Source organism: Cupressus sempervirens, chromosome 10 (assembly GCF_028749045.1).
Source record: "Cupressus sempervirens isolate cs-2001-9-10 chromosome 10, ASM2874904v1, whole genome shotgun sequence".
Classification (NCBI taxonomy): domain Eukaryota; kingdom Viridiplantae; phylum Streptophyta; class Pinopsida; order Cupressales; family Cupressaceae; genus Cupressus; species Cupressus sempervirens.
In genome coordinates, this window is record NC_143127.1 from 854,512,306 (window position 1) to 854,534,636 (window position 22,331).

Genomic DNA, 22,331 nt, shown 5'->3' on the forward strand with positions numbered 1-22,331 from the left:
TTTTGGGTCTTAACTAGCACAAGAACCAAAAGGTATATTTTTAAAAAATTATTGTAGTTGTAAAATTTACATGTTTAGTCATGTTCTTAACTACCAAAATTTATTGTCTAACCCATCAAGTGATTTAAGTCACCCACTTTGGAAGAAATTAATCCTTAATTCTTGATTCAATATTGTTAATGTTCTTGTGACATTAGCAAGTGGAAAACTCATGTACTATATTTAACTCAGGTTCAGGTGCTTAGTACCATCTATTTCAACTTCATTTACACTCATTTTCTTGAATTCAACCTTATCACATACCTTTCTTTGCACATTAATGCAGGAGCATCCTGGGTGTAAGAGAAATCTTGCATCACCCAAAAATATTTACTTTTTGCTTCTTGAATAAGGGTTGTCTCAATGCAGAGTTGTTGTTTCTAGAGGCTTACTACTTAGTAAGTCAGTCATATGAGCTCAGAATGTCCTAATTTCAGAGGTGGATGTTCATCTTGGATATATCAGCCTACTAGTTGAGGCTCAGAGCCATATCATGAGTATTTGTGGATTCATTGTGGATTTTTGGTGTGCAATTTTAGTATAAAAACTTCAGGCTCACCATTGAAGACCTTAAGAGGCCCCAAATGAACTCTGAAATGGGGTCGACTAGAGCTTGCATCAATTGGGCCCTACAAATCAAAAGATGAGGATTTTGAAAAGTGGTTATAATAGCCAATCAGAGTAACGGTTTGAAATTTATGGCCTTCTAAAGTTGAGTCAACCAAAATTTTCAAAATAGGTGTCAAAGGTGTATCGAACCGACTCTATATGTAATTTTAGAGTTAGTCAGTCTCAAGGGTTAGGGTTTGATGTCTACAAACTTCTCGAGCGATGTACAAATGCCTATTTAAGGAATGCATGTACTTTTTATAGGATAGCTTTGAGTAATAGTTCGCAGCTCTATGTTGCAAATTATTGGAAGGAAGGCACCCATGTGGGTTTGCATGTTGTATTTCAAAATTCTGTAATTCCGCATTTATGACGATAATAAGAAGCCCATTTTTTTTTCTCTCCAATTGTTGTTATTTCTTTGTTCATGTTATGTGTTTGTGGTATTAAGGGGAGCACCCTTCATCAAGTGGTATCAGAGCAGGAGTTCTTAAGTGTGTAAATATATCATTGACTATGAGGAAGTTGCACCAGGATCATGGTTTGGGCTAAGCGTGTAGACAAATTATTGATTATGAGGTAGTTTGTAGTAGGGTTTCAGTGAAATTGTGAAAAATGTCTCCATAAAGAGAATGTGGTGGAAGACTTGTAGGTGTTACACATAAGGGTTTTAGAGCCCTCCAAGGATATATATGAGCATTGGAAGAAAAAATGCATAGAGAAATAAATCTTGTCATAAGAGATGAAAGTGAGGATGAAGGAGAAGAAGAAGAAAATGTTGAAGTATAGGCGGTTCTAAACCCAGAAGAAGAAAGAGTTCTCAAGGCCATCTCCAAGATTGGAAAAAGACCTAAGTTTGAGGTTCCCACATTTTCGAGAAATCTTAACCAAGAGAAGTTGATTGATTGGATTAATGAATTGTAGGAATACTTCTAGTATGAAGATATTGAAGATCCTGATAGAGTTAGTTTGCAAAGGCGAAACAGAAGGGACATGTGAAGATATGGTGCCAAGAGATTCAGTTGGACTGAAATAGAAGAGGAAAGAATAAAATCACCATATTAGACCAGATAGCTAAATTCAAGTGACAATTAATTCTTGTGGATTATGATATTGATAGGCTAAAGAAAATGCAAGGTTTGAAGCAAGTGGGAAGATTTGTTCAAGAGTATACTGAAGAGTTCTATCAAGTTCTCATTAGAATTGGCCATGTGGATGCTGATAAGGAGAAAGTTTCTTGTTATCTTAATGGGTTAAGGTCAAGAATTCAAAAGGAACTGAGTGTGGTTTGAATGAACAGTATTGAGGAGGCGTACCAATTTTCCCTAAGAGTTGAGGAGAAGCTGAGAAAAAACTTTGATAACAAGAATAGTAGAAGAGGTAGCAGTGGAAGATCTGGTGGATGATCTTATGGAGGCCGAAATGATAATCAAAAGAAAAAGGACGAGGCAAGCAGTGGAAGACAAAATCGAAGGGGAATTGATTCCAATTGTTTCCATGATCAGAACAACAGAGATCGAAGAGGAAGAGGAAGAGGGCAAGGAGCTAGAAGAGGAGGTTTTCATGGAAAATATTTTAACTGCAGAGAAGAAGGGCATAGAGCATTTGAGTGTTCCCAGCGCCAAGGAAGGACAAGTCAAAGAACAAAAGATCAGGCCAGAGTTGTGCATGTTGATGAAGATACTGAATCATTCCATTTTGAAGATGTTGAAAGAGGAGAATTCCTAGTTGATATGAGAGTTTTGTTGAGTGGTGAGAATGAACTTGATCAAAAAGAGGAGTTTGTTTTGCACAAGGTGCAAATGTGAGGATAAATGTTGTGATGTGATCATTGATGAAGGAAGCACTAACAATCTAGTGTCAAAAAAGATGGTCACGAAGTTAAATCTCAAGAGGTAGAAACACCCACATCTATACCGTATTGCCAAGTTGCAAGATGACCACAAGATCATGGTCAATGAGTAGTGCCTAGTGAAGTTCATGATTAAAAGCTACCAAGATGATGTTCTTTATGATATCATATCTATGGACATATGTCATATGTTGTTGGGTAGACCATGGAAATTTAACAGGCATGTTGTACATAATGGGGAAGCAAATACCTACACTATGACAAAGGATGAAGTGAAACATAAGTTAAAGTCGTTGGAGGAGAAAGAATAAAAGGTATGTAGTGCGGCCAGAATATGTTTTGTTGATGGAAAGGAGTTTCTCCAAGGTATGAAGCATGGACATATGTGTTTTGTTGTAATCCCAAAAGATGGTAAAGAAGAAGTCGGGAAGGTACCTGCAAAAGTTACAAATTTGTTAGGAGAGTTTCTTGATATTGTGTTAGATAATTAAGCTAATGGATTACCCCCAATGAGAAAGATCGATTACTAGATAGATTTGATTCCAAGAGCCAGCTCGCCAAATAAGGCAACACACAAAATGATACCAACAAAAACTGAAGAGTTGAATAGATAATTTCATGAGTTATTGCAGAAGGGGTTGATTTGAGAGAGTTTGAATCCATGTGTTGTACTAACAGTATTATCACCAAAGAAGAATGAAGAATGGAGGATGTGCATAGATTCACGAGCTATCAACAAGATCACAATCAAGTACAAATTTTCATTGTCAAGGATGGATGATATTATGGATTGTTTGAGTGGAGTTGTGTATTTCACAAAGATAGATCTAAAGCGTGGGTACCATCAAATTCACATCAGAGAAGGAATGAGTTGGAGACTTCCTTCAAGATAAGGGAAGGATTGTGCAAGTGGTTAGTCATGCCTTTTGGGCTAACCAACACATTGAGGACTTTCATGAGGCTCGTAAATGAGGCATTGAAGGAGTTTCTGGGTAAGTTTGTCTTTGATCTTTAGCAAGCCATTGGAGGAGCATTTGATGCATATTTGTAAGGTGTTTGATAGGTTGAGGGAACAAAAGCTTCTAATAAATCTCAATTAGTTTTGTGAAGGAGTTGGTGTACTTAGGATTTGCAGTATCAGCAAAAGTTCTGAAAATGGATCATGAGAAAGTGAAAGCTATTCTTGAATGGCCTACTCCAAGAAGTGTGACTGAGGTAAGATCTTTCCATGGATTGACTAGTTTTTAAAAAAAATTTATCAGAGGTTTTAGTAGTATTTGTGGGCTTTTGACTAAAGCATGAGAGGAGATATGAAATAATTTAAGTGGATTGCAAGAATAGATAAAACTTTTAAACTATTAAAACATAAAGTTATAGAGCACCCTATTTTAGCACTTCCAAATTTTAACAAGGTGTTTGAAGTAGACTATGATGCTAGTGGTACTGCAATAGGAGTTGTTTTGAGCCAAGAATGTAGACCTGTTGCTTATTTTAGTGAGAAGTTGAATGATGCCAAATGATAATATTTTGTTTATGATCAAGAATTTTATGCTATAGTTCCGGCATTGAAGAAGTGGAGACATTATCTTCTTCCTAAGGAGTTTCTTTTGTATACTGGTCATCAAGCTTTGCAATAATTGAATAGTCAAGAAAAATTGAACCAGAGGCATTTGAAGTGGGTTGAGTTTTTGTAGAGTTATACATTTTTTTTGAAACACATAAGTAAGAAGTCTAACAAAGTTGTAGATGCTCTTAGTAGAAGACAACTTTTGCTGACAAAGATGTAGATTGAGGTGGTTGGGTTCAAGGAACTCAAGAATTTGTATCTAGAGGATCTTGATTTTGGTGAAGCTTGGAAATCTTGTACATAACTTGCTATACTTGAAAAGACAAAGTGGTTGGATTTCATAATCCAAGATGGTATGTTGTTCAAAGGATGTCAATTATGCATTTCCAAAAGTTCTATGAGAGAGAATCTCATCAAGGAGAAGCATAGTGGAGGATTGGTTGGACACTTTAGCAAAGATAAGACCATTGCTTTGGTTGTTGAGAATTATCATTGGTCACAATTGCAATAGGATGTGAAGAAGTTTGTATAGAGTTGCAAAGTATGTTAGATGGTAAAAGGCGTGAAGTAGACTACTAAGTTGTATTAGCCATTACCTATACCAGAGAAGCCATGGGAGGATGTCAACATGGATTTTGTTTTTGGTTTACCAAGGACACAATGAGGGCATGATTCCATATTTGTGGTGGCTAATAGATTTTCAAAAAATGGCACATTTCATTCCCTCCAAGAAGACTAGTGATGTTGTTCATGTGACTGCATTCTTTTTTCAGAGAATTGGTGAGACTAAATGGTTTGTCAAAGAGTATAGTTTTAGTTCAAGATGCCAAGTTTGTTGGGTATTTCTGGTGTACATTGTGGAAGAAATTGAAGACATATTTGAAGTTCAATTCATCACATCATTCACAGACTGATGGACAAACAAAAGTTGTGAACCAAAGTTTGGGTAATTTGTTGAGATATTGGTTGGAGATAAACCAAAGGGATGGGATCTGATTTTACCATAAGTGGAATTTGCATACAATATTTCTATCAATCGGAGTACCAGTAAATCTCCATTCTAGATTGTATATGGGAATAGTCCCAGAAATGCTTTTGAATTGAGGCAATTGGATTAAGAAGAAATAAGTAGTGTTGAAGCAGAAGAATTTACTGAACATTTGAAGAATATCCATGAGGAGGTGAGGAAGCACATTATTAAGATGAATACATAGTATAAAGCTAAGGCATATGTGAAAAGGAGGTATAAGGAATTTCATATTGGAGATGAAGTCATGGTTCATTTGAGAAAAGAGCATTTTCCAGTAGGTATATATAATAAGCTGAAAATGAAGCAGTTTGGACCGCATAGGATAGCGAAGAGGCATGATTATAGAAATTCCTATGAAGTGGAGTTTCCTATTGAATTGAATATTTCACCAATATTTAACATTTTGGATTTGACATGGTATTATGAAGGAGGTGATGGAGATGAAGTTGTAAAAGCATAGTGGAGTATTCTAGTAACTTATTTGGCTACAAAAGATATTAAGGAAATACTAGACAGTTGTGTTGGCAAAAGTACAAGGAACAAAACTTATGAAGAGCACTTGGTCAAATGAAAAGAAAGGCTAGTAGAAGATTCATCATGGCTCGCAAGGGAGGAGGTTAACCACCTTGGTTTTCATCTAAACACTTGAGAGGTGACGGGGTCACTTCTCAAATTACCTGGGGTATTTGATGCTAGAGCATCCTGGGTGTAAGAGCAATCTTGCATCACCCAAAAATATTTTCTTTTGGTTTCTTGAATAAGGGTTGCCTCAGTGCAAAATAAAATAAAATTTGGAGGCTTGCTACTTAGTAAGTCAGTCATATGAGCCCAGAATGTCCTAATTTCAAAGGTGGATGTTCATCTTGGATACATGAGCCTACCAATTGAGGTTCAATGTCATATTATGAGTATCCATGGATTTATTGTGAGCAATTTTGGTATAAAAACTTATGGCTCACCATTAAGGACCTTAGAGACCCTAGATGGGCTCCAAAATGGGGTCAACTAAAGCTTGCGCTAGTTAGGTCTTGTAGATCAAAAGTGAAGTTGAGGATTCTGAAAAGTGGTTATAATAGAAAATCAAAGCAACAGTTCAAAATTTATGGCCTTCTAAAGTTGGGCCGACCAAAATTTCCAAAATAAGTGTCAAAGGTGTATCAAGCCGACTCTATATGTAATTTTAGAGTTAGTCACCTTAAGGGTTAGGGTTTAGTGTCTAAAAAATTCTTGGGCGGTGTTAAAATGTCTATTTAAGGAATGCCCATACTTTGTCTAGGACAACTCTAGGTGATAATTCGTAGCTCTATATTGCAAGTTATTGTAAGAAAGGCACCTATGTGGGTTTGCATATTATATTTCAAAATTCTTTAATTTCACATTTGTGTCAATAATAAGAAGCTCATATTTTGTTCTCTCCAATTGTTATTTCTTTGTTTCTATTATGTGTTTGTGGCATTAAGGGGAGCACCCTTCATTACACATTCTATTATATTAGTCATTTCCAAATCATTTATTAGCCTATATTCATAGGGGAAAACCCATATATTGATTAATTACATTTAAAAAAATACTCGTCTATCGTATGTCAATCCCAACTATATCAAGATTAACCTTTTAACTTAATAATAATAAATCAAGTCTTGACATCCTTTCTTACTTGTAATTGTAAGTTGACTTTACCCACAAGAGCACAATACTTGGTTTGTCTTAGTATTTAAATAAATTCAAGTGTGATTGATTTATATGAGGAAAAATGATATAAAAGTGGAGAAAACTTCATCTTTCAAGGGACATAGAATAATTATATACATTAAAAACATATAGGTCATTCTCTTATAGTTTCTTGTCATCTTGAAACATTTAATCAATTCTCTAAAACTAATTCATTGAAGAGATTAAAACCAAGGAAAGTCTATCCATAATGATGGACAACAATCTCTCCTAAACTTTTTGTAAATACTGCAATCCTTGCAAGCTTATTACAAAACAAAAGTTCATAGTTAGGCTTTATCAATGTAAACTTACACATCACAAATGAAATTGACACAATTCAAATAAAATCCACAACATTTGAGATAAAGCATTTGATGGTTGGAATTGATTTTCCAAATTTTGAGAGCAACCTACTTTAGATTTCATTACTTTTATTCTAATTTATATAAGAAGTTACGATTCTTGATAATTAATAGTTAAAATAATGGATACCTATTAATTCATTTTTTACTATTGTAAATGGTTTGCCATATCTCTAAATTAGATCAATTAATTTTTTATATTCATTAATCACATTTTTAGTAAATAACACATTTTATTTCTTTAAAAAAGTAATTTACCATTTGTCCTTTTTTATTTCCTTTTCTTTGGCTTATCATTTTTTAATGTATTATTTCGTACAATTTAATGTGTTGTCAAGCTATTTTTTTAAAATTTGACTTCTACTTTATAAGGGCCCTTAAAAAATCATAATGCTGAAACATGTAGAGCTCATAATAGGTGTTTTTCTAACCCTAACCAAGGTTGTGTGGTTCTATTTTTCAATGGACAATAATGATAAATGATATTGTCATTCTTTGGATGGAAATCTTGTTTCAATTATATGCTTGAGATATATCTTGGCACTTGTAACACTCTAGAAGAAGGAAACACCTTTTCAAATGGTTGTTACAAAAGATGTTTCAAATCAACCCTAGAGTGAGAAGAGAAGGAATCTTGTGTATTGAGCAATATGCAAATAATTTTGGTGTTGTCTGCATGGTGTAATAGGTAGATAATATGAGTCAATCAATGAAGTGGAGGAGATGCATGGTACTGTGTAAACATGTTGTTGGTTAATAAATTTGTCTCTTTATGGGCTACTTTCCTAGATTTGTACAAGTGTGCAAGCATACAATTTTAGACTCTTTAAGAGTGTACTAGTGATTTATACATGTCAATAGAGTTTATTAAATTTTTTTCTTTGTAACGGTTGAAATGGAGGCAACGTCTAAAATGTAAATCTTACTAGGGGGGACACTTAGTTTTTTTTTTCAAACTTCCAAGTGTCACCCTTGGTAAGATTTATATTTTAGTTTACATTTTAGCCAATACTTGAAATGGATAGAGAGAATATACTAACTAGGGGGCCTTGAGAAAATGACACTCTTTATATAAAAGTTGCATGTGTGTTCCAAATGACAGTGACCTCTTATTTATAATCAGAAAAAGATAAAAAGAGACATGTCTCTTCATAGGACATGTCTATTCGTTGATTTGATAATTACTATAATAAATATTTTATCATTGTGATATATATATATATATATATATATATATATATAACAATAAACTTATATATAATTATATATAGGTTTATCCGATAGAAGCTACCAAACATCAACACTCCCTCTTAGCTAGGGAGGATAAACACTCATGTCAAATCAAAGTAATATCATGTTAGTAAAAAAGAATATCAGGTTAACAAGATTAAGCATATATTTGATTAGAAGATATCCATCATTTTGATATCACATTTGATATCAAGAGTATTGGTCTCCCATAATATCAACATAAGAAATTCACCAAATACTCAATAAGATTTGATATCACATTTGATATCATGTGTATTGGACTCCCAAAATATCAATGATATTCACTAAATACTCTTTGAGTAATGGTCTTCCAGAATGTTGAGATGCAAGATATTCACCAAATACTATGAGAAATGGCCTTCCAAAACATCAAGTCGCATGATAGCCACCAAGTACTCTATGAGTAATGGCCTTCTAGAACATCAAGACACATGATATTTACCAAGTACTCTATGTAATGGTCTTACAAAATATCAATATGAATAACATTCACCACGTAATTAAAAAATATATTTATAAGGTATGTGCACACACATTCTCATAATGCTTACCATATAAACATCCACCATGCAAAGTATAATCAATTATGATCTACATAGACATTGTAAGATATCCATCATAATAGAAAATTAAGTTATTGTAAGATCATCACCTTTCAATAACTTATGCAAATACAAGTGACATCATTTTGAAGTCGTCACTTCCTCATGATGTACACAGGGGGCAGGCCACTTAAAATCACAAAGTCACAGGGTATATTCATCCATTATAATCCTCTTGACTACTACAATTTATTAATCATTGGAGAATCGATCTCAACATGGTTTACTCCCTCTGAAGCAATATGACTGAGATCACCAAAGGTTGACTAAATAATGTCCTCTATTCACTCCCTCTCTTTCAAGGTTGTCTCTAATAAAATGTCAAGCTCCCTTTAAATCTCAATCTCCCTCTTCCCACAATAACATTCTTGGAGGGAAGAATCAAGGCACATATCTCTTATATTAATTTTTAAAATAAGAGAGAGAGAATATAATACTCAATTATGTAGATCAATGTCTACAATTTAAACATATACATTAATCTATTCTCATTAATGCCAATTTTCCAATCTCATATATTCATTTATTTTATTTTATATCTCTCTTACGTTCTTGAATATAACATAACCAAGTCTCTATAAATAATAGCATAAATTTGTGTAAATAATATAAATTCATAAGCTTACCTCATGTGAACTTTACCTCTATTCCCTCCAAAAAGTAAATCACATATATTGATTATAAATGCTCTTGTTTGTAATTTGGCCCTATTCTTATTGTCCATGTTGTTCTATATACCACATGATGAAACCATGGAAGTATGGACGATGGTAATCATTTTATATCCCCAAAACAGCTATCCTCCCTTATATTTAATCTATTTATCGCATCATCCATTTATCCAACACCAAAACAATAATAGAAGTTATTATTGTTATGCCAATATAATACCACCTCGAAGGAATACTAACAATTCTATGTAATATGTATCTTTGATCACCCGATGCATATTGTCAAAAGGGGACTTGATTTGGTTCAATTTACTTTTTCTTCTTTCGACTCAAGCGAGTTTTTCTATCTTTTCTAATAAGTCACGTGTTTTGTCATCTATGACTTGTGTGGATCCCTACGATATACAGTGATGATGTGGCTCATCCTTATTTTGAATCCATATATTTTTATGCCTAACCTTACTAGGTTGTGTACTATGTTCTATAGGCACGTTGCTCCTTTCTTTACCTTCCTTCTGTGTGGGGTCCAATGACTTCTTATTCCAAGTCACCCCTATCACTTCAATCACATGTTCATGCATTATTCTGCATTTCAAGGGGAATTGTTGACCTTGTTTGGACATTTATAGACCATACTACTACATCAATCATAGTAGCAATCTGAAAATGGTTATTTTTCTTTCCATGTCACATGTGTATGAAGCTTGATCATTTACTAGTCTCATCTTGATCGAATTCCAGTGCCTAGGAGATAAATGCATTTGCCACTCCTTATCATATGTCTAAATATGTCTGTGGCTTAAAATCACAATAAGCTTAACAACCAAAACTTTTCATATAATGTATCATTTCAAAATGCTCCTCATATTTTTATCGAGACAAGCAAGGACATAAATTGTTTGCATTAAAATAGCCCCACATGAACCATTAGAGAATCCCAAGAAAGCTTGCCAAGAATACAATCCATATTCACCATATATTTTCTTGTCTCATTTCTCTAATGTTTATCATTATTTTGTTAGAGTGGGGTTGTCGTTGCACCAAAAGACCAATCTATCAATGCCCGATACAACCACTCAACTTATAGTACACAGGAGGTAGTTAAGCCCTTGTCACAAAACCTGAGGGGAGCATTGAACAAATTTCTAACAATCTCTCCCTCAGTGTTACCCGAGGGTCTGAGGATTCAAACCTGTGACCAAGCTCTGATACCACTTGTTGGAGTGGGGTTGTCATTGCACCAAAAGACTGATCTTTCAATGCCCAATACAACCACTCAACTTATAGTACATAGGAGGTGGTTAAGCCCTTGTCACAAATCCCAAGGGTAGTGATGAACAAATTTCCAACATATTTGTAATAATTATATTATATTATGCAATATTAGTATCATCGTGTACTATCTATATGTAGCATATTTCTTTTGTGATATCATATTTTGTTTATTGTTACGAATCTAACCTAGATAACCTATAGGTCTGATGGTACAGATCATACTTGGCTCTTCTATTTATATATTCTTAATGAATGGCATTCAACATAATTTATATTATCTCTAAAGGTGCCAACGATTTGTACGCAATTACCGTAGTTTGTTCTTGACTAAACTTAGTTAGACATAACTAATTTTTCTACTAAGATCGTCGGCTTAGGGATGACAAATTTGTTAGTTAGATGCCAAGGGTTATGTCTCTTGAGGGACATTTCCTCTAGAAGGATATATATGCGGATTGAGAATGTAGTTTGGAGGACACACAGATACACAATAGTATGATCTTCCAAGCATTCTTCTTCCCACGAATACATAACAAAGAGTATACAATCATACAAGTTCAAGCATAGAGGACTGGACCTACAATAATCATAAAAGATATTTGCCTCAAGAAATTTGAATATGTAGATTGTTAAAAGGATCATTCTCAGCAATTCTAAGTTTGATTTAAGGCTCACAAATTTGTAGAACTGTACATGGTATCAGAGCCAAGTTATCAGATCTAGGGCTCTGCAAATTTTTCAATAATCAAACCTTATATATATTCAGTAGTTGTCTTCCATTTCCAATGGCATATACAATCAGACCTGAGGACAAATTCAATGGGAAGGAACACTTTGAAGCATGGAAATTTGGAATCTTGATGATTCTTGAAGAAAACAATGTTAAACAATTTGTTGATGGAGCATCCAAACAACCACCAGTTGAACCTCACAAATCCATATGGACCAATGGAAATAGAAAAGCCATTCAAATCATCTTGGATGGAGTTAAGAATGATATCGTACCTATGCTTATGAAACACCAAACTGCCTATGATATGATGAATGCATTAAAGAATGCATTTGAAGTAAATAATGCAACTAGGGTCCTTGCACTAAAAAGACAACTAAATCACATCCAGATAAAGAAAGGAGAACTGATAAACTCTTATTTCCTAAGAGTTGCTGGCATTAGAGATGAATTATCAAGCATAGTAACCATCATTAATGACACCGAACTAACACTCATGGCCATAGATGGTTTGCCAGAATCATGAGAAACATTCTCACAAGGAATAAGTGCTAGAGCTCAGCTTTCGGACTTTAATAGACTCAAGAATGATTTTCTTCAAGAAGAGTCAAGAAAACTAAATAAAGGAGGAAAACCAAAAGTAGAAGATGAAGAACTTCACGTTCTTAATGCAAACTCCTATAAAGGCAAGAAAAAACACTTCAAGAAGAAAAGGGTAAATCAAAAGAATGGAAAGCCCAAGAAAGATCTATCTAAAATAAAGTGTTTCAAATGTGAAAAATTTGGACACTATAGATCTAATTGTTTGGAAAACTCCAAACAATGGGCAAATTGTACAAATGTCATTAGAGAAGAAGAGACTTATGGTCCTGAGAATTGTGTTTTGTATTCCTCTCTATCAAATGAAATCTCAAATAAGGCATGGATAATTGATAGTGGATCTTCCAGACATATAACAGGATATAAAGAAACTCTAGATTCCTTATCAGAGAAAGTTAACGGTGAAGTTACTATTAGTGATAACTTTGCACACTCAATTGAAGGAATTGGTAGCTGCACTTTGAAACTATAAATAGGAAAAACTCTTCTTCTTAAAGGTGTACTCTATGTACCAGGGATTAAAAGAAACCTAATTTTAGCAACAACACTTGAAGATGATGGACATAATGTTGCATTCGTAGCTAGCAAAGTATTAACTTGGGCTAAGAACTCTTCCATCAAGAAAGCTAAATTAATTAGTCAAAGAAAGGGATATTTGTATGAGTTGAATACATAATCCAGTCGATCCATTCAAGCCCTAGTTCATGAAGCTAAAGATTCAAATGAAATATGGCACAGAAGATTAGGGCACCTAAATTTTAAAACTTTATCAACTATGGAAAAGATGGTTACTGGATTACCAAAAATAAATAAAGATCACCTAGTATTTGCAAAGGGTGTGACCTGGGTAAAAGTACTAGAAGTCCTTTTCATGATAGTACTAGAAAAAAAAATGTACTAGAATTAATTCATTCATATTTATGTGGACCTATGTCCATTCCCTCCCTTGGAGGATTCTGGTATTATGTCTTGTTCATAGATGACTTCTCTAGGAAAACATGGATTTATTTTTTTAAATGCAAAGAATCGGAAGAAATTCTACAAAGATTTAAAGAATTCAAAGCATTAACTGAAAATTTTTTAGGACATAAAATTAAAACCCTTAGAACAGATAATGGAGGAGAATATAGCTCAGACTTGTTTAAATTTTTTTGTAAAGAATCAAGGATCAAGAGGGAGTACATTGTTCCTTATAACCCAGAACAAAATAGGGTAGCTGAAAGAAAGAAGATGACAATTATAGAAGCTGCTAGGGCTATGATTTTTGACCAAAATCTAGAATACTATCTTTGGGCAGAAGCCTCTTGTACTGTTGTATACATTCAAAACAGAAGCCCTCATTCCTATCTTAAAGATAAAACCCCTGAAGAAGTATTTACTAAAGTAAAACCCAATATAAGTCATCTCAAAATTTTTGGATGTCCTGTATACATTCATCTTCCAAAAGAAAAGAGAACCAAATTAGAACCATTTGGGAGGAAAGGTATCCTTGTAGGGTATAGTGAAACTTCTAAAGCATATAGAATTTTCATACCTGGACAGAAAACTATTGAACTTAGTAGAGATGTAATCTTTGAGGAAGATCCTGCATTCAAAAGAGCCTTAAGTTCCAATGAACCTTCTTCTTTATCAAGTTCTGAAAGAATTAGTTAATCTAAATCCCAGAGGGAGAATCTAGAAGAGGTCAAAAATCAAAATATGAACCTTGACAAAAAATCAAATAAAAGACCACTATGGGCCATAAAAACAGTTGAAATAGCTCAAGATTTTGCTACACCTTCAAGATTAGTCAGAGAAAGTAAAAGACCTAAAAGATTCTCTAGTTATATAACAAATATGATTGATTTATCCAAAATAGAGCCAACCAATCCTTCTGATGCTATTAAACATCCAGCCTAGAAAGAAGCTATGATAGAAGAATATCAATCAATTATGAAAAATGATGTTTGCAAAATAGTTCCAAGACCAAAAGGAAAATCCGTTGTTTCTTCCAAATGGATATTCAAGATAAAGCATGCTATTGATGGGAATATTGAGAAATATAAAGCTAGATTTGTAGCCATATGTTTTTCTCAAAAAGAAGTGATTGATTATGAAGAAATCTTTGCTCCTATTGCTAGATATATTACCCTTTGAGCTATCTTAGAAATTGTTGCATCTAAGGGATGAAAGGTACATCAGATGGATGTAAAGAATGGAAAGATTTCAGAAGAAGTCTATCTAAAGCAACCATAAGGATTTGAAACCCATGATCCTAACGCCTTTGTTTGCAGGCTCAAGAAAGCTCTCTATGGGCTTAAACAAGCTCAAAAGGCCTGGTATGAAAGGATTGATAAATATCTCACCGGCTTAGGATTCTCTAAGAATGAAGCCAATCCAAACTTATATTATAAAAGAGATAAAGATGGTATGGTAATACTGATATTGTATGTTGATGATTTATTAATCACAAGTGATGATCATCTTATAGATCAGTGCAAGAAAGATCTAACTAGAGAATTTGAGATGAAAGACTTGGGGCTTCTCCATTACTTCCTAGGATTGGAAGTATGATAGAATTCTGATAGTATCATATTGAATCAAGGAAAGTACACTTTAGATATCTTGAAGAAATTTGGAATGTGGAATTGCAAGTCTATGTCTTCTCCTATGGAGACCAATTTGAATAAACTTAAAGAAGCAGCTACATAATCACCTCCAATAGATTCTACTCTCTACAGATGGATGATTGGGCCCCTTATGTATCTAGTAAATACAAGACTTGATATTTGTTATGTTGTTCATGCCTTAAGTCAGTGTATGTGTGAACCTAAGGAGATTCACCTAGTTGTTGTTAAACACATTATGAGATACTTACAAGGCACTCTTAATTATGGACTCAAATATGAGAAAGTTGCTTTAGACTTGCATGGATTCATCAACTCAGATTGGGGTGGAAGTGTTAAAGACAAAAAAATTACTTCAGGATGTTGTTTCAGTTTAGGATCAATTATGATTTCATGGATATGCATAAAGCAATCTTCAGTAGCTCAAAGCTCTACAAAATTTGAATACATTGCAGCAGCGATGGCCTCTCGAGAAGCAATATGGCTGAAGAAGTTATTTGTGGGATTATTTGGGCAAGCCATGAATCCTATGATTATTCATTGTGATAATCAGAGTTCCATCAAGCTCTCAGTGAATCCAGTTTTCCATGACAGATCCAAACATATTGAAATTCCTTACCATTATGTGAGAGATATGGTAGATACGAATTCTGTAAAACTGGAATACATTTGTATTGTACATCAGACAACAGACATACTCACCAAACCTCTATCTAGAGTAAAGATAGAACATTTTAGGAGGAGACTTGGTATGGTTGAGTTGTAATCCATTTGTACTCTTTTGATTATTAATAAAATAACTTTATTTTTGTCAAGCTATTGATTGTTATGGGCTCCACCCTGTATAATCATTATGTAAAGAGGTGACGATCTCTTAGATGATATACTAAATAGTAGGTTTTACTGTAAAATCCAGTTGAGTTTCAGATCATCTTGTGACATTGACATTTCTATGTTCATGGTTCACAAATTGGATAAAGGAAGTTTTTTTTTCTCAGGTTTATCCCATATTCTAGTAGATCTTAAACTTAGGATCTTGTTGTGATATAGAAATACTAGTTTCTATGAGTCACAACATGTGTCTTATCACTAGTAGCAGTGATTTTTCATATCACAGTTTTAGTAATATGACTTTGTATCATGTGTTCTATGATACCACATACTAAGAAGAGACCGACAGATATAGAGTATTAATTCTTGCTTAAACATTTGTATTGATGTTGCTAGATATGATATCTCTCTGTAGGATTATCAGGTTAAGAGGGAGTGTTACAAATCTAAGCTAGATAACCTACAAGTCTGATGGTACAAACCATACCTGGCTCTTCTATTTATACATTCTTAATGAATGGCATTCAACATAATTTACATTATCTCTAAAGGTGTCGATTTGTACACAATTACCTTAGTTTGTTCTTGACTAAACTTAGTTAGACATAACTATTTTTTCTGCTAAGATCATCAACTTAGGGATGACAAATTTGTTAGTTAGATGCCAAGGGTTATGTCCCTTGAGAGACATACCCTCTAGAAGGATATACATGTGGGTTGAGAATGTAGTTTGGAGGACACACAGTTACACAATAGTTTGATCTTCCAAGCATTCTCCTTCCCACGAATACATAGTAGAGATTATACGATCACACAAGTTCGAGCATAGAGGACTGGACCTGCAGTAATCATAAAAGATATCTGCCTCAAGAAATCTGAATATACATATTGTTAAAAGGATCATTCTCAGCAATTCTAAGTTTGATTCAAGGCTCACAAATTTGCAAAACTGTACATTTATGACTTGTGTCACCTGTTTGCTAATCTCCTCTCCATTTTAATGATTACTCGAGAAAGGAATGAACTCAAAAGAAACATTGCCCTCCAGGAATTGATAAAGGTAAGGTTCTACAAACCAAAAAACCACCTAGGTTTGAAAAAAACTTGTCATATCACTAGTTGAGTTCAAAAGAAAGAAACCATAAATGATTGTTAAAGTTGGTAATGTTCTTTGTTGCTCCCACTTAATTTACATTTACATCCCAACTGTAATACCATGTTTAGTTATCGAGATCACTACAAATGTACTAAGCACTACCATTGCATTTGGGTGTACATGTGTGTTCCAAATAGAAGTGACCTATTATTTATAATGAGAAAAGGATAAGAAGAGACATGTCCCTTCACGAGACATGTCTATTCTTTAATTTGACAATTAATATAATAAATATTTAATCATTGTTATATATATTTCTCTTATATAATAATAAACTTATAGATATAAATTATATCTCATATATAATTATATATAGGTTTATTTGACAGAAACTACCAAACATCAACACCCCTTTCTCAAAATTGTAAGATTTAGTTAGTTTGAGTTAGATTGTCAAATATGTGGTTGCATTTTTATCTTAACTTCTCTTTGGAGACTATTGGACAATATTTAGGTAAAATTATTTCTATATTCAAAAAATCATTTGCATTCCTAAATTATTTATGTTTGTATTTTGGTTGATACAAGTTTGTTTATTGATTTACAAGTGGATATATGGTTGAAAACAAAAGAATTCTTATGGAAGTAGACATTGCACTATAATCTATAAATTTGAAATGTTGGAAGTGAAATAGGTTGGGAAAAAAATTGAGTTGTGCACAAGGAAAAAAAATAAGCAGGGAAGTGCCTTGGGGTTTACTTAAGTACATGAAGTCTTAGCTAGTTGGTAGCTCTTTAGATGACTTTCCATTCAACAAGAAAAAAATGTGAAGTGTTGGAAACAATGGAGAAGATTGGAGGAACAAATATTGTTAAAAGACGTATATATTGTAATCGCTAAAGAGGTAGTGACGTTGACTTGGAATCTCTATTTAGAAAGGAGTGGTATTGAAGGTTTGCTAATTTTATTTCAAATTTGTAGAGGATGATATCTTGAAGGGTTCAACAATGTCCTCGGTAAAGGTGGTTAAAACTATTTGACAAATAGGGATTTTGAGTATAGTGATCCTATAACTTATGTTCAAGGAATTTTCTTTTGAATAAAGGAATACAAGGATAAGAAGATGAGGAAAATAAAATAACTCCAAGAATGAGTGATGAACACTAATAGCTAGCCAAAAATCAAAATATAAAATGTACTTCTATTTTCTAAAGAATCTTAGGCTCATGTAACAAAAATTAAAGAAGGTTTATTGTAAGTTACACGAAGAGAGAGAAAAATGTGTGTGTGTGTGTGCACAAAATTATAGGTATTTTGATGATAAAATCATAACATTTAATTTTGTTTCTTTAAGGGTAAAGTCCATATATAACCCTAGCTAATTTATCTATATGTAAGCCTAAAAACTATTATTTAGATAGAGCATAATGCCACCTCCTGTTTACTTGTATGCCTATTTTGAATAAGTATATCAATACATATGCATAGTGAAAAATGGCTCTACAATTTTCCACAAAGTTGGGCTCATTCTGCAAAAAAATTTAATCCATCATTATGAATATCCCTATGCTATTAGACCCAATCTATTATTTTGTGCACACATTTCTATACGTTCAACTTGATAACCCATTTATCATGTTCATTGATCCACTTGTCTCACTTGTATGCTTGTGAAGGATTGCCTACCCATCAATGTACTTTTAGTTGTCAAGAATCCCCTTGATCTTCAAGGAGAGTAGAGTAGACAATTATCCATCAACGAAAGAAAGAAGCATGGCATCATTTTATGTAGAGATGAGTCCACATTTGCAATTCGACTTCATTCTAGATTCATAAAATCATCTCCCATAAGAACACAAAACCAATATATACATTGAACCATATTATTGATTTAAAGATATACATTTTTTCAAATTGTATAACATTTTGATACTACAATTTTTTTGTCCGCTAAGACACTCAAGTTTCTTGTGTAAACTATCTTGATTCTTACATTTGAATATCCTAGACGAACAAATGAGATTTATCGATTTTGTACATTTCCTAAAATAATGAACCATAATCTGAATTGATACCTATTTGATTAATCAGCTTGAAAACAAAAATGTTCCTACTAACTTTTTTTCTTCGAGTTTTACTTCGACCATACAACCACCATTTCCAAATTATAAAAAATATAAATAAATAAACTCAAGTCATGACAACCCCCTTAAAAAACAAGAAAAAAGAAAAAACCCTTAACATCGCTGAATCTCTAATAACTTTCATATATAACGGTCACCAAACCCTCGACAAGGCCGTGTTTTTAATTTAAAACTTCTCAGAGTGAAGAGATTCGAGGGTACAAATAAATCAAAGGACTGCAATTCAGAGCAAACAATTACCATAAATCTGAAAGGCAAAAGGAATAAATAAATACCTTTGTGGCTTGCAATTGCAAACGGAAAACGGCCTTCACTCTGTTCTTCTCTGCCTTCCATTTTGGTGCCCTGTGCATGCTGCCCCTGCTCTGCAATCACCGTATTCCCACAGAATTCTCCCACAAAGCACCCCAATTCGATTCCTTTTTAGGCGAAAACATTCACTAAATTCTACAAAATGCTCAACTTAAATGAGCTGACGAACAGATCTTGAAAGCGCACTAGGATTTAAGGACATTAAGGATTTCTGTGCTTTCATTTTAGGGTTTCTTCTGCATACTGCCCCTGCTCTGCATTCACCGTATTCAATCCCTTTTCGAAAGCACACCAATTCGATCCTTTTCAGTTCAAAGCATCCGCATTTTTCTACGAAAGCCTCAAGTTGAAGGAGCTGACGAACAGATCTTGAAAGAGTACTAGGATTTAAGCGCATTCAGCACCAATTAAGGATTTCTCTGCATTAAATTTAGGCTTTCTTTTGGCCAACAGAAAAGGCACAGGTCCGCCTTGGTAATGACGGACCCTGAGAAGGAATTAAAGCCTAAAATTAGGGTTTTTAAGAAACGCCTCTGAGAAGACTTATAATTTTCAGATTTTGTTGCAGTGCGCATGTAAATAATGGCCTCATTCATGCGCTGACAGATTCTAGAACTGGGAAGTCATGAATAAATTTAAATTACAGGAAAGTTCAGCGTTGGAATCGAAGTGATTGGCTTTGTTTTGATCACACCAAATTATTAGTTGATAATCATTATAAATCTCCTTCACGCAATTTTAGTTAGTGGAGGCTCTGATTCAAACGAAATTTAGGTGTGAGGTTATGATTGTTGAAGTCGGAGGAGATGTCAACCTCATTCATGAAATGCTAGTGGGATTCTACAGCGACTGACTAATTGTTCCATCTCTTATAATCATGGGAGTGGTTAAGAGTTCGATCGAGGGTTAACATCCTCATTCAAGTATGGTGGCACCAAACATGGAGGATACCTATGAATAATCCAGTATGGGTTTCCATAGGAGACTTCTTTTGACATTTTTTTGGGTTTTAAGTTAGAGGGAGCTTTTTTTGGGAGGTTATTGTTGCAATTTCATTTTCAATTGAAATTATAAATTTAAGAAGAGGGTAAGAGAGCAATAGATTAAGACCTAATTGACAATGATTGTGGATAAGTGATATCAATTTTTTTGTTTTGTTGAGTATGATACAATGGGATTGATTTACATATTTTTTTGGTTGTATTTTTTATGTTTGTTATTAGTCTTGCTGGCACTCTATATTTGTGTCTCGTCTTTGCTTTGTTAGGTTCTAGAGGTTTCACATTTGGTGTAATCCACCCTTTATTGATAACCGATATAAGAAATTCTAAATGGGTGCCTTAAATGTCGAAAGATCTTGCAAAAATCCATAGGAGTCTATGTTTGGGTTATTATTGTCATCTTCCTTAGTGTTGTGTTTGCCTCTAGATTCGGTTGTGTGACTATTTTTGCATCAAGCACAATATCTTATGGATTGTTGAAATCTTCTTACTTTTATATTCCTTGGTGTTTTGCATATTTGTTGACCTTGTAGACTTTTATGCTTACCTAGACATGCATACCTTGGCTACCAATCCTGATAGCTCGTTCAAGTCCTTTTTAAAATTTCGACTATGTTGTTTTGTTAGGGTAGTAGAATTTTACTTCTCTACATTCTTATCGAACTTGTCATCCCTAACATGTATTTCCTTCAAATCTTTTTTTTCCCTTCAAGTCCTTTTCCGGACTTTTAGACATCATTTGTCATCCCATCGCTTAGCTTATTGCCCTTTATATTTTCTCCCTAAACCCTAATGCCTCACACTCCAAAAAGTTTCCAAGTCTTGCGAGGTTTGCTTTTCGACCTCCCCTTAGTTACATTTTTTCATCCACCCTAAAAGTTTTAAACTTCAGTACTTCAGCACTTTGAGATGCACTTTTGGTCATTCTCATCCCTCAATACCAATTCATGCCCCCATGTTGACTCCTTTGTCTCAATATCCTAAAAGTCATTTCTGTATTATGACTCCCTTGTAGAGGATCAAGATTCCCTAGCATGCCTTTCCCTAAAAGTGTATTTTTCCCATCTAAGCCCCTTTTGGACTTCATGACTTCCTCATTCATACCATCCCTTAATACATATTTGCCTTTATCTTTGATTCCCAAACCCAACGCCCCCCCAACACCACCCCCACACCACCCTCCCCCCCCCCTCCCCCCAAAAATAAAAATAAAAATTCCAAGTCTTGAATTGTTATACTTTTGGCCTTCCTTATTTAGGAACCTTTTCCATCTAGCCCCAAATGTTTGAAAGTCAATTGATTTCTCTTGATCACTTAATGGAGTTGGACTTCTAGCCATTCTCATCCTTTGTGCCCCATCTTGATTCCTGTATCTCGATATCCCAAAAGTCATATCTTTAATAGAGCTCCCTGATTGAGATTCTCCTATAATTTTAACATCGAGTTCTTCAAACTAGCATACAATCACAAAGTGACAATTGAGGTATGGGTACACGATATAATATGGTTTATGTTAAGATATAAGTGTTTCACTTCTATGTGACATCTATTATATTACTTTAGGAAAGCCCCTAGGTTTAGCAAAGATATGAGTGAAGAGGTCTTACCCACATGAGTAATTGGTTCTTAGAACTTGCTCAATCAAACATAGGTTTTGTGGTATTCTTTCCAATCTTGAAACCCATTGCATTTGAAAGACTACTCAATCTTAGGGATTTGGTGCATATGACTCTTATATCATCAACTACTCTTTGATCCATCTAGTGATTGACTAATGGTCCATCACTTATAGTAATGGAAAAGTAGATAAGAGTTGGAGTAAGGGTTAACATCCTTTGAAGTTTGATGACAAGATCACCTTAGGGGATACTTATGAATAATTTGCTATGGGTTTCGTGGGAGAATTTTGGTGGAAGGAACTTATTTAAGAAGGGGTTCTATTTTTGCACAAGTTTTGAGTTAGTTTTTAGAGGTAAGGTTGGGATTTCATGTAATTAATTGATATTGTAACCAAAAAA

General features: G+C 34.0%; 1 protein-coding gene across 1 annotated transcript in view; it reads right to left on the reverse strand.

The window, feature by feature from the left end:
* Window positions 1-20,090, reverse strand: part of LOC149536696 (sporulation-specific protein) — a 72,604-nt gene extending 52,514 nt beyond the window's left edge. Inside the window, exon 1 of the mRNA XM_089806918.1 lies at window positions 19,276-20,090. Coding sequence (XP_089663044.1) covers window positions 19,276-19,353 — 78 coding nt within the window. The 5' untranslated portion in view covers window positions 19,354-20,090. The remainder of the gene's footprint in view (window positions 1-19,275) is intronic.
* Window positions 20,091-22,331: the final 2,241 nt, after the last annotated feature.